General features: G+C 38.2%; 1 protein-coding gene across 2 annotated transcripts in view; it reads left to right on the forward strand.

Moving 5' to 3' along the window:
• The first annotated feature begins 742 nt into the window (after nucleotides 1-742).
• antxr2a (ANTXR cell adhesion molecule 2a) overlaps nucleotides 743-12,148 on the forward strand; it is a 96,578-nt gene continuing 85,172 nt past the window's right edge. Inside the window, exons 1-3 of one of the 2 annotated variants that reach the window (XM_061816518.1) lie at nucleotides 743-1,539; nucleotides 1,639-1,822; nucleotides 6,396-6,467. In XM_061816518.1, the coding sequence (XP_061672502.1) occupies nucleotides 1,653-1,822; nucleotides 6,396-6,467 (242 nt within the window). In that variant the 5' untranslated portion in view covers nucleotides 743-1,539; nucleotides 1,639-1,652. The remainder of the gene's footprint in view (nucleotides 1,540-1,638; nucleotides 1,823-6,395; nucleotides 6,468-12,148) is intronic. The other variant, XM_061816517.1, reaches the window with a different exon arrangement.

Genomic DNA, 12,148 nt, shown 5'->3' on the forward strand with positions numbered 1-12,148 from the left:
ACAAAGACAAATGACCATTTCCACCTACAAGAAATTTTGAGTCTTCAATTAAAATGCAATGCATGTTTTTGAGATGTTGGAGTTGACCTGGAGAAAACCCATGCAGGCTTGGAAAATAGAAACTGCATACAGCAGAGCTTGGAGTTGGACCCAGGTCCTCAGAACTGTGAGCTAGATGTGCTGACCATTCGATCACCATCCCCCTTGTGGTTTAACCGTTGGAATAAATATGTTTGACTCAACATGACTGGTAGTACATGTTGAAATCTGTGTTTTAATTCCACAGCCCGGAGTCAAGTCTTCTATCAGAGGTCCTACCTCTAATTTCAACAAGATAGATGAGTGATAATGTTCATGAAATTTCCTGTTTGTCCCGGAAAACACCTTGTCAGGAAAACTATCTTGTAGTTAACCTGAGGGAATGTTTAAAATATGACTCTTAGAAATACGTACTGTAAATGACCGCCATTTACAGTCTTGAATACTACTGTACACATGAAGCACATTCATCATGATGATTTTAATTGTATTTGTATGTATTGTATTTTTGAATAAATAGAAAAATAACAGTGAACAGATCTTGATTCTCTTAAGTTTATTCATCCATTTTCTTCACTGCTTATCCTCACAAGGGTCGGAGGGAGTGTTGGAGCCTACAGCAGCTGTAGGTACAACCTAAATTGGTTGCCAGCCAATCGCAGGCCACATAGAGACAAACCGCCACAATCACAATCACACCTCGGGGCAGGTTAGAGTGTCCAATTAAGGTTGCACAGGCGGGTCTGGGATTGAACCCAGAACCTCAGAACTGTGAGGCCAATGCTTTACCAGCTGCGGCACCGTGCCGCCCTCATAAGATCATTATTATTTTTTTAAATAGTGCGAGTATTGGCTGTCTCCATATGACCTGCGATCGGGTGGTAACCAGTTCATGGTGTACAGGGATAGAATCACTCAATCACTCCCACGACCATCGTCAAGATAAGCGTCTCAGAAATGGATTGATGGATTTCATGTAATAAGCATAATTTGCCCTCTGAAGACGCTGTACACAAAGCAGTTATAATTGTTGTTATTATAAACTGGATCAAGACTAGTGTCATTGATTGTGTAGCGACACATGCTTGACTTTGGTACACGCATCAAGGGTTCAATTCTCGCTCAGTAACGGTGTTGATATGTCCCCTGCAACCGACTGGTGACGTATTCAGGGTGTAGTCAGCCTTTCACCCAAAGTTAGCAAGAATAAGCACCCCCAACTCTTGTGACGATCAACGGCATTGAAAATGAATGGATAGATAAACATCAAGTTTTCCCTGGTTTGCTTGTGTTAAGAAATACACAAATCCGAGCTTCACCTGAACGCATCACAACTTCAGGAGTTCGACTTGTGCAAAGTTTAGTTGTGTCATCCCGTTACGCCACATTTTCTCTAGTTTTTCCTTCAAAGTGACGTCCACGCAAACCACGGAGTTCGTTTGGAGTTTACCGTGGATACAAGTGAGCGAAATCTGAGTCAACCACGATGACGTCTCAGCGGTAATTTCCTCTATTTCACATGTCGCTGAGGATTTGAATGTGGTGTTCTGACATGTAGCATGTCACCAGTCGTCTGCTTCTTCCGTTCAATATCTCCAGATAAACGTTCGAAAATGGCCAAAAAGTCGCCCCACTTCTCCCCGGCGAGCCAACTTTCCCCCGGGCTCAGTTGGTGGTATGTGGCCGCCCTCGCTGTGCTGCTGCTGGGTGTTTTAGCCTCGACGGGCTGGGCGGAGGAAGCGTCCTGCCACGGAGCTTACGACCTCTACTTCGTCCTGGATAAGTAAGTCGTACTTATTTTCATCATGTCTTGCGTTGGAATCCTGAAGAAGAAGAAGAAGAAAAAAAAACAGCTTGATGGTGCTAATACCATCACAATTTACCCTAACAACCCATGTCAATATTTCCCCGAGTGGCTGTGGCCAGTTGTAGATGGCATAACAATGAATATGGCTTATCCTAAGTTCCCGATAAGTGTTTGAACTCCAATAAGCATTAACACTACTGTCCTGGACAAGCTATGGATTTTATTTTTGATTGCGTTTGAACCCGTTTAAACAATGGAGACGCTAACACATGCTCAAAGTAAAAGCGTGAGAACGTAAAATGTTACTTAGTCTAGCAGTTCTTAACTGTTGTCACCCTTGTGACCTGCATTTCCTTATTGTTACAGTCACGACCCACTTAAGAAATTTTTTTGTATTATCCGCACTCGGATTGCAGCCATGCTCCAGCCTACCCTAGCTATCTTCGGCAGGGGCAGGGTACACCCAGAACTGATCCCAGCCAATAGCAGGGCACACATAAACGGACAACCATTCGTACTCACGTTCAAGTCTACGGGCAATTGAAAGCTTTCATTTAAACTAACATGGATGGTTTTGGGATGCGGTAACAAAGAAACCAGAGTACGCCTGAGAAAAACCCATGCATATACGGGGAGAACATGCAAACTCCACACAGGCAAATGTCAACCCTGGTCTTCAGAACTGTGAGACAGCTATGTTAACCAGGCTTTTGGTGTGCCCATTTAAGAACAATGAAGATTTGGTAAAAAAAAAAAAAATAAGAAAAAGCCTCCGAAAACATGTACGGCAATTTTGAAGCGCCATTTGAAATGAGTTTGACATAGCAACAATATGTTGCTAGCTATGATGCGCCCAAGCCAGAGGCTGAGCTGCACTGTACGTCGCTTAGAGTACTGTTGATGGAGTAAACCTGTGACTGGAGCGCAAGTGAGCAATGTTTCCTATCAGTTACCTAGTGCATTCCTTGTGGGAACTTGGTACCCCTCAGTCCAATTCAGAAAAAGTCCGAGAATGCATGTAATTTTTTATTGGTCATCCATGACCCACCCCAAATAGGTCCACGCCCACTTTGGGATCCCAAATCACGAATTGAAACTGTTTTAAAGAGCATATATCATACAATAATAATCCTAGGTCCCATGCATATTTGGCCCTGAGTGGCTGGAGATGCCTTAATTCTTTTTTTTGTGTGTGTGTGTGTGTATTTGCCAAACATTTTCATTCTGTTAAGTCACTGGAATTTATGGTGCACATCTGTCCCGGACGAGCTGTACGATAAATGTCAATTTGATTGAGAATCAAGATTTCCCAAACAAGAAATAAATGGTTATACCAATGGCCACTACATCACAACATATCATGATAACTCTAGATGCTTTTCAAATATGTGCCCTTGTGGTATGTGCAGTGTAACGTTAGTAAGTGTGGTATATACCATAACAATAGGCTTTTCGTAAACATGCAAATTCCACACAGGCAGTGTTATGCCAGTTGGAATTGGGGCTTGTTCCTTGAAATGAGTAATACAAAAGTTGTGGATTTGGATTAATTGGTCCAAAGACATTAACTTTGTGTGGTTTAAATAAAAGAGTTGGAACATTAGTGTTCTGGGGTGGATCCCCAGCTAGAGTCTGTCCACATCACGACATAGATGGACACTCGACAGGGATCGGTTTCGGGAAACTTGTTTCTGTTGGAAGTCATCTTGCTTCTAATTCAAAACAAATTCATGTGTTCCCTTTGTAGCAATGATGCAAACGCAGGAAGAAAAAGTTGCATCATCACATAACAAACGCTCAACTTCCTGTGTCTCTGTCGCTCTTCTTGAGCCAGCACTTCTCCCTCCTGTATAAGTGAATTCTGACCCCATTGCTGGAAATTTTAGTCACCCTCTTTCATCAATGTTTGTAAGGTGGCGTCAAGTTCATTTTTTTTTCAGATTTAGGATGAAGTCTAAATTCATAAATCCCAGTTTCAATGCTCACAAGGGTCATGGGAGTGTTGGAGCCTATCCCAGCTATTTTCGGTACACCCTGAACTGGTTGCCACACAGTCGCAGGGCACATAGAAACAAATAGATGGATGGCTACACAGAGTGGGTGCGGCCTATGAACATGTGTGGACTGTCATCCGGAAAATACTATATTGAAAGAATCTGGAACAATCTTCCTATATAAGCAGCAAAGAGGAACCCTCCCCCCACCTCCCATTGAATTCCTGTGACCTTCGATCCATCAATTATACTGCATTACAACCCGGCAATATTGTATAAGTCAGTGATTTCCAACCTTTATAGAGCCAAGGCACATACTTTACAATTGAAAAATACCACGGCACACCAACAAAAGTAAATGTCACCAAAAATGGATCGATTAATTACTGTATGTACTTCCTGCCATCTAATAAAAGATGATTTTTTTTGTTCTGTCTGTCATTGTGCCTCACTGGCATAAATAGATGAATAAAGATTCATTATTTCTTAGAATAAATGTTTTCTTTTTTAGCAAATACATAAAATTGGATAACTTCGCACGACACACCTGAAGAGCGCTCATGGGACACTAATGTACCCCGGGACACTGTTTGGGAATCACTGGTATAAGTTATATTGGGATGTGGGCTCAGGGCCGCGTTGGAAATCCTTTGTCAGTTAACACACCTCACTGCTGTATCTATGATTGTAATTAAAAATATACCATACAAAGTCAAAGATATAAATGAACAACACCCAGAAACACAACCAGATTCTTTGAGGGTGAACTCATCTGAGATGGAGAGACACGGAAGTGTGCTGTCGGCAGATGAGTTTCAAATAACATCTTAGCACAGCATGGCTTTGTAGCAAAAGAGTGCGAGAAGTAGACTTGCCCACTCGAAGTCCAGACTTGTCTCCCATTGAAAACGTGTGGCATATTATGAAGTGCAAAATACAACAATGGAGGACCTGGAATGTTAGCAACTGGAGTCGTACATCAAAAATGGGAAGGCGTTCCACCTACAAAGCTTCAACAATGAGTGTCCTCAGCTGTCCTGGGTTTTTGGAATGTGTTCGAGGCAATCAATTCCAAAATGAGCAAATATTTGCCAAAAACAACAAACAAAAACACAACATTTTATCACTTTGAGCATTGAATAGCTTGACTTTGTAGTTTCTTAAATATATTATAGGTGGAAAGAATATGCAAATCATTGTATTTATTTATTTACGTTTTACACAACTTTCCAACTTCAATGGAATTCAGGTTTATAGATTTCTAGGTACAAGATGGTAGAATTCCTAAATTTCTTGTCCTAACTATTGATGTGAATAGCTAAGTAACATTACTTGTGAAATTCAGATTTTTTTGCCATGACAATAACTTTTTTTTCTCCAACAAATACAACTTTTTTTCATTCATATATTCAAATTAAACATTTTTTGACGAAAAAACTTTCAGATTAAATAATCACAATTTTAACATGATGACTTTTTATCAAAAATGTTTATTGTATGCTTACACAACTTTTCAAAAAAAAAAACTAAAAAAACTTTATTGAACAATAAAATTTTTATTTTTCAAAATGTTTTAAATTCTGTAAAACTATGACTTTTTGTAAAAAAAAATAAATAAAACACTTCTATAAAAGATGTTGCATGGAAGGCAAAAATCATTCTAGAAAAAGTAAGTGTGTCCTCAAAAAATATCTATTGCAGGATGCTAATTTTATTTTAAAAAAACATTTTCTTGGAAAATAATTGACACATCCACCCATCCATTATACATTTGATTTATTTTTCCATACATCTCTATGAAGTTATCCATCCATCCATTTTCTGAGCTGGTTATCCTCACAAGGGTCGTGGAAAGTGCTGGAGCCTATCCCAGCTGTCAACGGGCAGGAAGCAGGGGGCACCCTGAACTGGTTGCCAGCCAATCGCAGGGCACATGGAGACAGACAACAGCCACACTCGCAATCACACTTGGGGGCATTTTATAGCATCCAATTAATGGTGCATGTTTTTGGGATGTGGGAGGAAGCCGGAGTGCCCGGAGAAAAGCCACGCAGGCACAGGAAGAACATGCAAACTCCACACAGCTGGGTCCGGGATTTGAACCCCAGTCCTCAGAACTCTGAGGCCAACACTTTCCAGCTGCGCCACCGTGCTGCCAAGTTGAAGCATTATCTGGAACAAAAAAAAACCTTCCTGGTAAAATTGACTATTTTCTCGAAAGCCCTGCAGCTTTTTTACTGGAAAGTAGAAATTCTATAACTCTATTTTCTATGCCACTTTTCAACTGAATTCCTTAGAACAGAGGAGGAACAGAGGAGGAGAATAATCATAAACACGAATCCACATGATACTTCACCAAACCAAAAGATAACATTACGTAAAATTCACTGACGCTTCGTGTCTCGTGAATTTCAGCCTCGTTCTGTTCTTCTATCTCACTTCCACGATCTTTCAGGGATTTAGCTTTCTCTGTATAGCAGAGCAATAATGCTACTGTGTGTATAATATAGAGTATATGCCACAAGATGAGCAGCAGTGTTTTTGTCTACCTTCAGGTCAGGAAGTGTCGCCGGCGACTGGTTTGAGATCTATTCCTTTGTCAGGAATCTAACTGACAGATTTGTGAGGTGAGTGGCAAGCGTTCCAAGTTGCACGCTTTCACAGGATACGAAATGTTCCTATACTCATAATCATAATTTTGACTGCAATAATAATAATATTATTATTATATATATTATATATCGTGTGTATATATATTATATATAATAATAATAATGACCATGAGTGCTTATGACGATGACAAGGCTGTGTAGCTCTCAATGTATTACCCACTCAAATCAAAATGGGAATTAGAAAATTAGAAAAGACATGTCATAAAAAAGGAAGTTTTTGCAATGAAAACTGGAACACTAACACATTGAAATTATTCTGTACAAAAATTACGTTGTTTCACTTTCGGTATCCTAAAATATTTTGTAAAAAAAAAAAAAAAAAAACTTACAAAAAACTCCATCTTTTTCCCACACATTTTTTTTCTTAAAGAAATACGACTATAGTTGTAAGGATTATGATAAGGAAAATAAATGACGTAGAGTTGAAACTTTTAATAAAAATATTCTCAAGTTTTGGCTTTATCCCCTCCCCGTTTATTGGTAACTTTTCTACAACTACATACAGTATAGAGTAGACAATACAAGAATGAATGTCCGTCATAAGTAAGTAAGTTTCTTTCGGCTTGTCCCTTTCGGGGTCGCCACAGCGTGTCATCTCAGATGAACGCACATAATCCCACATTTTTGTTCCTGCTTGAAAAACACTTGCGGCTCCTCTCCTGACTTACGGACAACTAGGCCACACGTCCTCTTCAGACCCAAAAATTGTCCAACTCAAAGTGTTAACGGTGCTGCCGGCTGCCAGCTCAGCTAAAGGACAGACGGCGGTGGCTTCGCCAGTAGCGTCGCTCGCTCGTCTGAAAAAAATAGCAAAGGCAGCAGGTGGGAGTGGGTGGTGGAGTCGGGCACTCTTCTGTGCTGTGAGAACGGCCATTTGCCACGGGAGTGGCCGCAACACGTCCACCCCCCAGCCCCCTGCCCCGCCTCCTCCACTGCCAATCCTGCCACCCCATCTTCACACACACGCGCACACACGCACACACACCCGCACACTTGACTTACACTATATCGTCTCCGATTGACAGAAACAAACTGGACAAGCTAACTTTTAAATATGTATCTTTAAAAAATAACTTTGTTTTTCTAAGTCTACTTATAAAGTAACCTAATACCTTAAGGCCCGATTAAAGAAAAAAAAAAAAGTGCCTGCCTGTGAATATTATCATTCTTCCAGGTCATTTCATTCTCAGGGCATTAATTTGATTTGCAACTGGATTGTTCTGGTTTTAACAGTCCATTTGCAATCGATTGAGTGCCATGAGACAAAATATCTACTCTAGTACAGTTATGAAATTCCTTATGAAAAAATTCTCTTTTTTTCATTCTTGCAAAATTATAACTTTTCTTGAAAAATATTTATCCCCCCATAAAATTCCAGTTTTTCACAAAAATGAAAAAACAAAGAAATGTCTCATGGGAGTATTTTATTTTTCCCAAAAAATGTTACTTTTTAAGAATACATTTTTGTTTTGTTTAATATCTTTCCCTCAAATTTTTTTCAACAAATATGTCTACATTGTCATAACAGGACAGGTTCTCTCCCCTCAAAAATCTATTACAATTACATCTGTTTCATTGAAAACAAGCAACTTTTGGAAAATAAAACTTATTTCTTGATATGATAAAACCTTAATAAATTCAAAAGTATATTTCTCTATTCTGGTAACATTGGAACTCTTTCCTTATAATGTGCATATGTTTTCCTCAATTTTACTTTCCCCCCCAAAAAATGTAAGTAAAATTAATTCTTGTTAGAGTGTAGCAATTCCTTACGGCCGGGTACCCATCCGGGTAAAGCATTTCAGCAATGCTGTAAAGCATTTCAAAAAAGCGTTATTATTAAACAAAACATAACCACAAAGAAATTGATGTTTTTTCAGTCATCAGTTGTATTTGAAAAACAAAACAATATTTCACAAATTCTGCCAGCGTATCTAAACCTATGAACACAACTGTACATACATACAGTCATAAGTAACCCTGTACATACATTTACAAAATGTGAATTTTTTTCCACCCCCATTTCTCCTACATCCATGTATCATGTGCAGTATTTCATACATCCATCCATTTTCTGTGCTGGTTTTCCTCACAGAGTTTGCGGGATTGCTCGAGCCTATCCTAGCTATCTTTGAGCAGGAGGTGGGGCACATCCTGAACTGGTTGGCAGCCAGTCGCAGGGGGCATATAAACAAACAACCATTTCCACTCACAATCACACCTACAGGCAATTTATAGTTTTCATTTAATATATGTTTTTGGGATGTGGGAGGAGACCGGAGAAAACCCACGCAGTTACGGGGAGGACATGCAAACTCCACACAGGCGGGGCCGGGATTTCTACCCCAGTCCTCAGAAGGGAGATGCCAGTCTTCCACCATGTGAAGTATTGCCTTTTCAAGAATTTTTGGGGCAAAAAATGTGCATTAGATGTGAGATTACACGCATCTTTGCGTTTGAATCCAAATAAGACATGCAAACATTCACTTTTTTTTTTGGAAAACGATCAACATTTTGCCTTTAAACATCATTCATTTTCGCATTTTTTCATCAATTTCAACTTTTCAATTTTAAATACTGTAGTGTTCAAAATAACAGCATTCAAATCTGACTAACCAGATTAATCCATGTTGTCACCATATTTTTTGTTATATGTCAAACAAGTTACCAGTACGTGCAGTAGATTCTCGGAAAACCAACAAATCCCAGCATTCATGATATACATACACTTAAGGCTGTGCAATTGGGAAATTTGTTGACAGTGTTGTTAGATTTAAAAAAAAAAAAAAAAAAAAAAGCAGTGTGCCATTGACTTTACAAACTCCCCCTAGGCCCCCTCCCACTGCAACAAAATGTACACGATGTACCGTAATACAGCTAGAAGGCGGCGAGGACAATCTGTTGAAGATTGCTGCACACCAGGAATGCTTCTGTTCCGCCATGTGTGGCTAATGGCTATTCTATATCTGACCAATCCCGAAAGGAAGTCATCCAACCCATCCCGCTGTGTGTTTTGGCATAACTTCATGTATACAATCGCCGACGTCATTTCATGGATGTACAATGTGGCCATTTTGTGGGTGAGTTCCAAGTTGAAGTGGCTGGATTGGACCGGATCCGTGTGCAACTTGACGCCCAAGTCAGATTGTTTCATGCCACATGCTCACTTCAAAACACTTGTCTTTCTCTTTCCATCCAGTACATGTCCCCTCTTATAATTAAGGAGCTATTTAAGACAAGTGAACACAAAGTAGTCAGCGTGTTCATGTAACATTACCAAATAAGGGCCTTGCTATGTCACTAAATCTGTTCTTCATAATGCTGATATGTTTTCTTTGAAAATATTGATCAAAAAGTCTTTTTTTTGTTTTTGTATTTATTTTCAAGGCATAATTTTATGCGACTAAAGTCATATTTTTAGAGAGTAAAAATGTATTTTTGAAGATAACCAAATTCCTTTTCTAGTCATAAGTGCATTTTTTAATATAATTTAAAAATGTAGACATTTAAAAAAATTCAGGACAAAATGTTTTTGGTTTCTGGATAAAATAGTGTTTACCTTTTAAATATAAGCATTGTATAGACATTCTTTTCTTTTACAGAAAGTTTTTTTTAACTGGGTAAAATGTTGTTTTTTAAAGATATTCTTTTTTGATCATTTGTGATATACTCTTTGGCAAATGTTACTTTTTTGAGAAAACCTTTAAATATAAGTTGTCCTCTGATCAGATTGGAGTAATTTTTCTAAAATAAAAACTCAAGTTTACAACAGTAGTCCTATAGAGTAAAATTATATTAAAAAATATCAAAATTTTCAAAACAAATATTTTAGTTTAGTGTACATTTTTTTCAAGGTAATTTTTTTCAAATGAACAAAAAACACTATTACCATCATAATAATTAAAAAAAACTCATTATTTATCCTTGACAATGTCACAATAATCATTAAGGCAACAGTCATTATTTTGTCAGGATGGTTGATCAAAAAATAGGATATAAAAAAAAAAAAAACAACACAAAACCTAAATGTCAAAACTTAAAATGGAACAAGTTTAAAAAGTAAAATATGGTGCCAAGTATTTGTACCTTATGCTCCCACAAAGGTCTGTGGGAATGCTGGAAGTTGGCCGGTGTGATTTGCAACTTCACGCCCGGCAAAGCGAAAGTGGCACATTTTGTCTTTCCACCCAATATGTCCTCATTTACAATTCCAGTTTATACTTTTAACACAAAGGGAACAAAACATACAAACCGGCCGCTACTTTCAGATATTTCCAAGATGATTATTTCTCCTTTAAAAAGTGACACTTTTAATCCTTAAATCTGTTGCTCTACGGTCTTAAAAATGCACATCTTTGCTATATTTCTGTCCAACATTAGAAATGTCCAACCAAAAATAGGACAGCATTTCATTAAAATGACAGATATCGTGATGTAATATTGAGACCCACATTTGCTGGTTGTTGCAATCTTACATTTGATCGACATGATCTTTGTTTAAAAAAAAAAAAAAAAAATCCAGCTTCCTTCAACCTGCAAAATCTTAAATATCCATCCATCCATTTTCTAAGCTGCTTCTCCTCACAAGGGTCTCTGGAGTGCTGGAGCCTATCCCAGCTATCATCGGGCAGGAGGCGGGGTGCACCCTGAACTGGTTGCCAGCCAGTCGCAGTACTGTATCTTAAATAGAACTGAAGAAATATAGATTTTCAACATCCCAATAAATATTCATTTTCTTAGCCAGTACTTATCCTCACTATAGTCGCGGGTGTGTTGGCGTCTATCTCATCTGACTTCGGGTGTGAGGTGGTGCACACCCTCAGAACTGTTATCCACTGTTGCATTCATCTAATAAATAAATTTATTGCATGCAATAGGGGTGATAACTCAAAATATTTAAGATTTAAAAGAACAAAGATTTTGAAAAAAGAATGTATGAATGAGGTTTTCCTGTGTAAATACACAGTGATGCAGAATTTTAGTGTTTAACATTGACTCTATTTGCCTTTCACTCCTCTTTTGTACTACTTGAAGTACAAATGAAATCGCTAGTGTTTTAAAGCTGTGTATTTTTAATTTTCATTTACATATGTAAGGTCGCGGAAATGCTGAAAGATGATTGTGAAAAAGGTGTCGGAAAAACTTTAGCTGGATGAGCTGAATTTGGCAAAAACTCAGATCCTGTTTCCAAACAGAGCACACCATTTGTCACTTTTCAGTGTGAATGTTCTTTTAAAAGCGGTAAAAATTGTGTATTTACATGTATACATCCATGACTTTGTCTCTCGATATTGGAATTCAAATTTATGCAGTGAGTCCTCAAACTTTATCCGGTGTGCGTTAAAAGTGTCAGATACATATCTGTGCTTTGCAGGACATGATTCATATCACAGCAACATGCTAACTGTGACTTCTTTCAGACAGACAGAAGCTGAGCTTTAAAAAAATTGCTATATTTAGTATTATACTTACATCAGGTGTAGGAAATATTTTTTTTAATAAAAACGTTCCTCTGAAAAAAATCTCTCCCTTAAAATCTTTTGCTTCAAAATTAAAAAAAAAATCAAAATGTGCCCCAAAAATCATTACCCGAAAATATTTTTTACCTCAAACTCTTCTCCCCCAAACAAATCATT

The sequence above is a fragment of the Syngnathoides biaculeatus genome, chromosome 4, assembly GCF_019802595.1.
Source record: "Syngnathoides biaculeatus isolate LvHL_M chromosome 4, ASM1980259v1, whole genome shotgun sequence".
Lineage (NCBI taxonomy): Eukaryota > Metazoa > Chordata > Actinopteri > Syngnathiformes > Syngnathidae > Syngnathoides > Syngnathoides biaculeatus.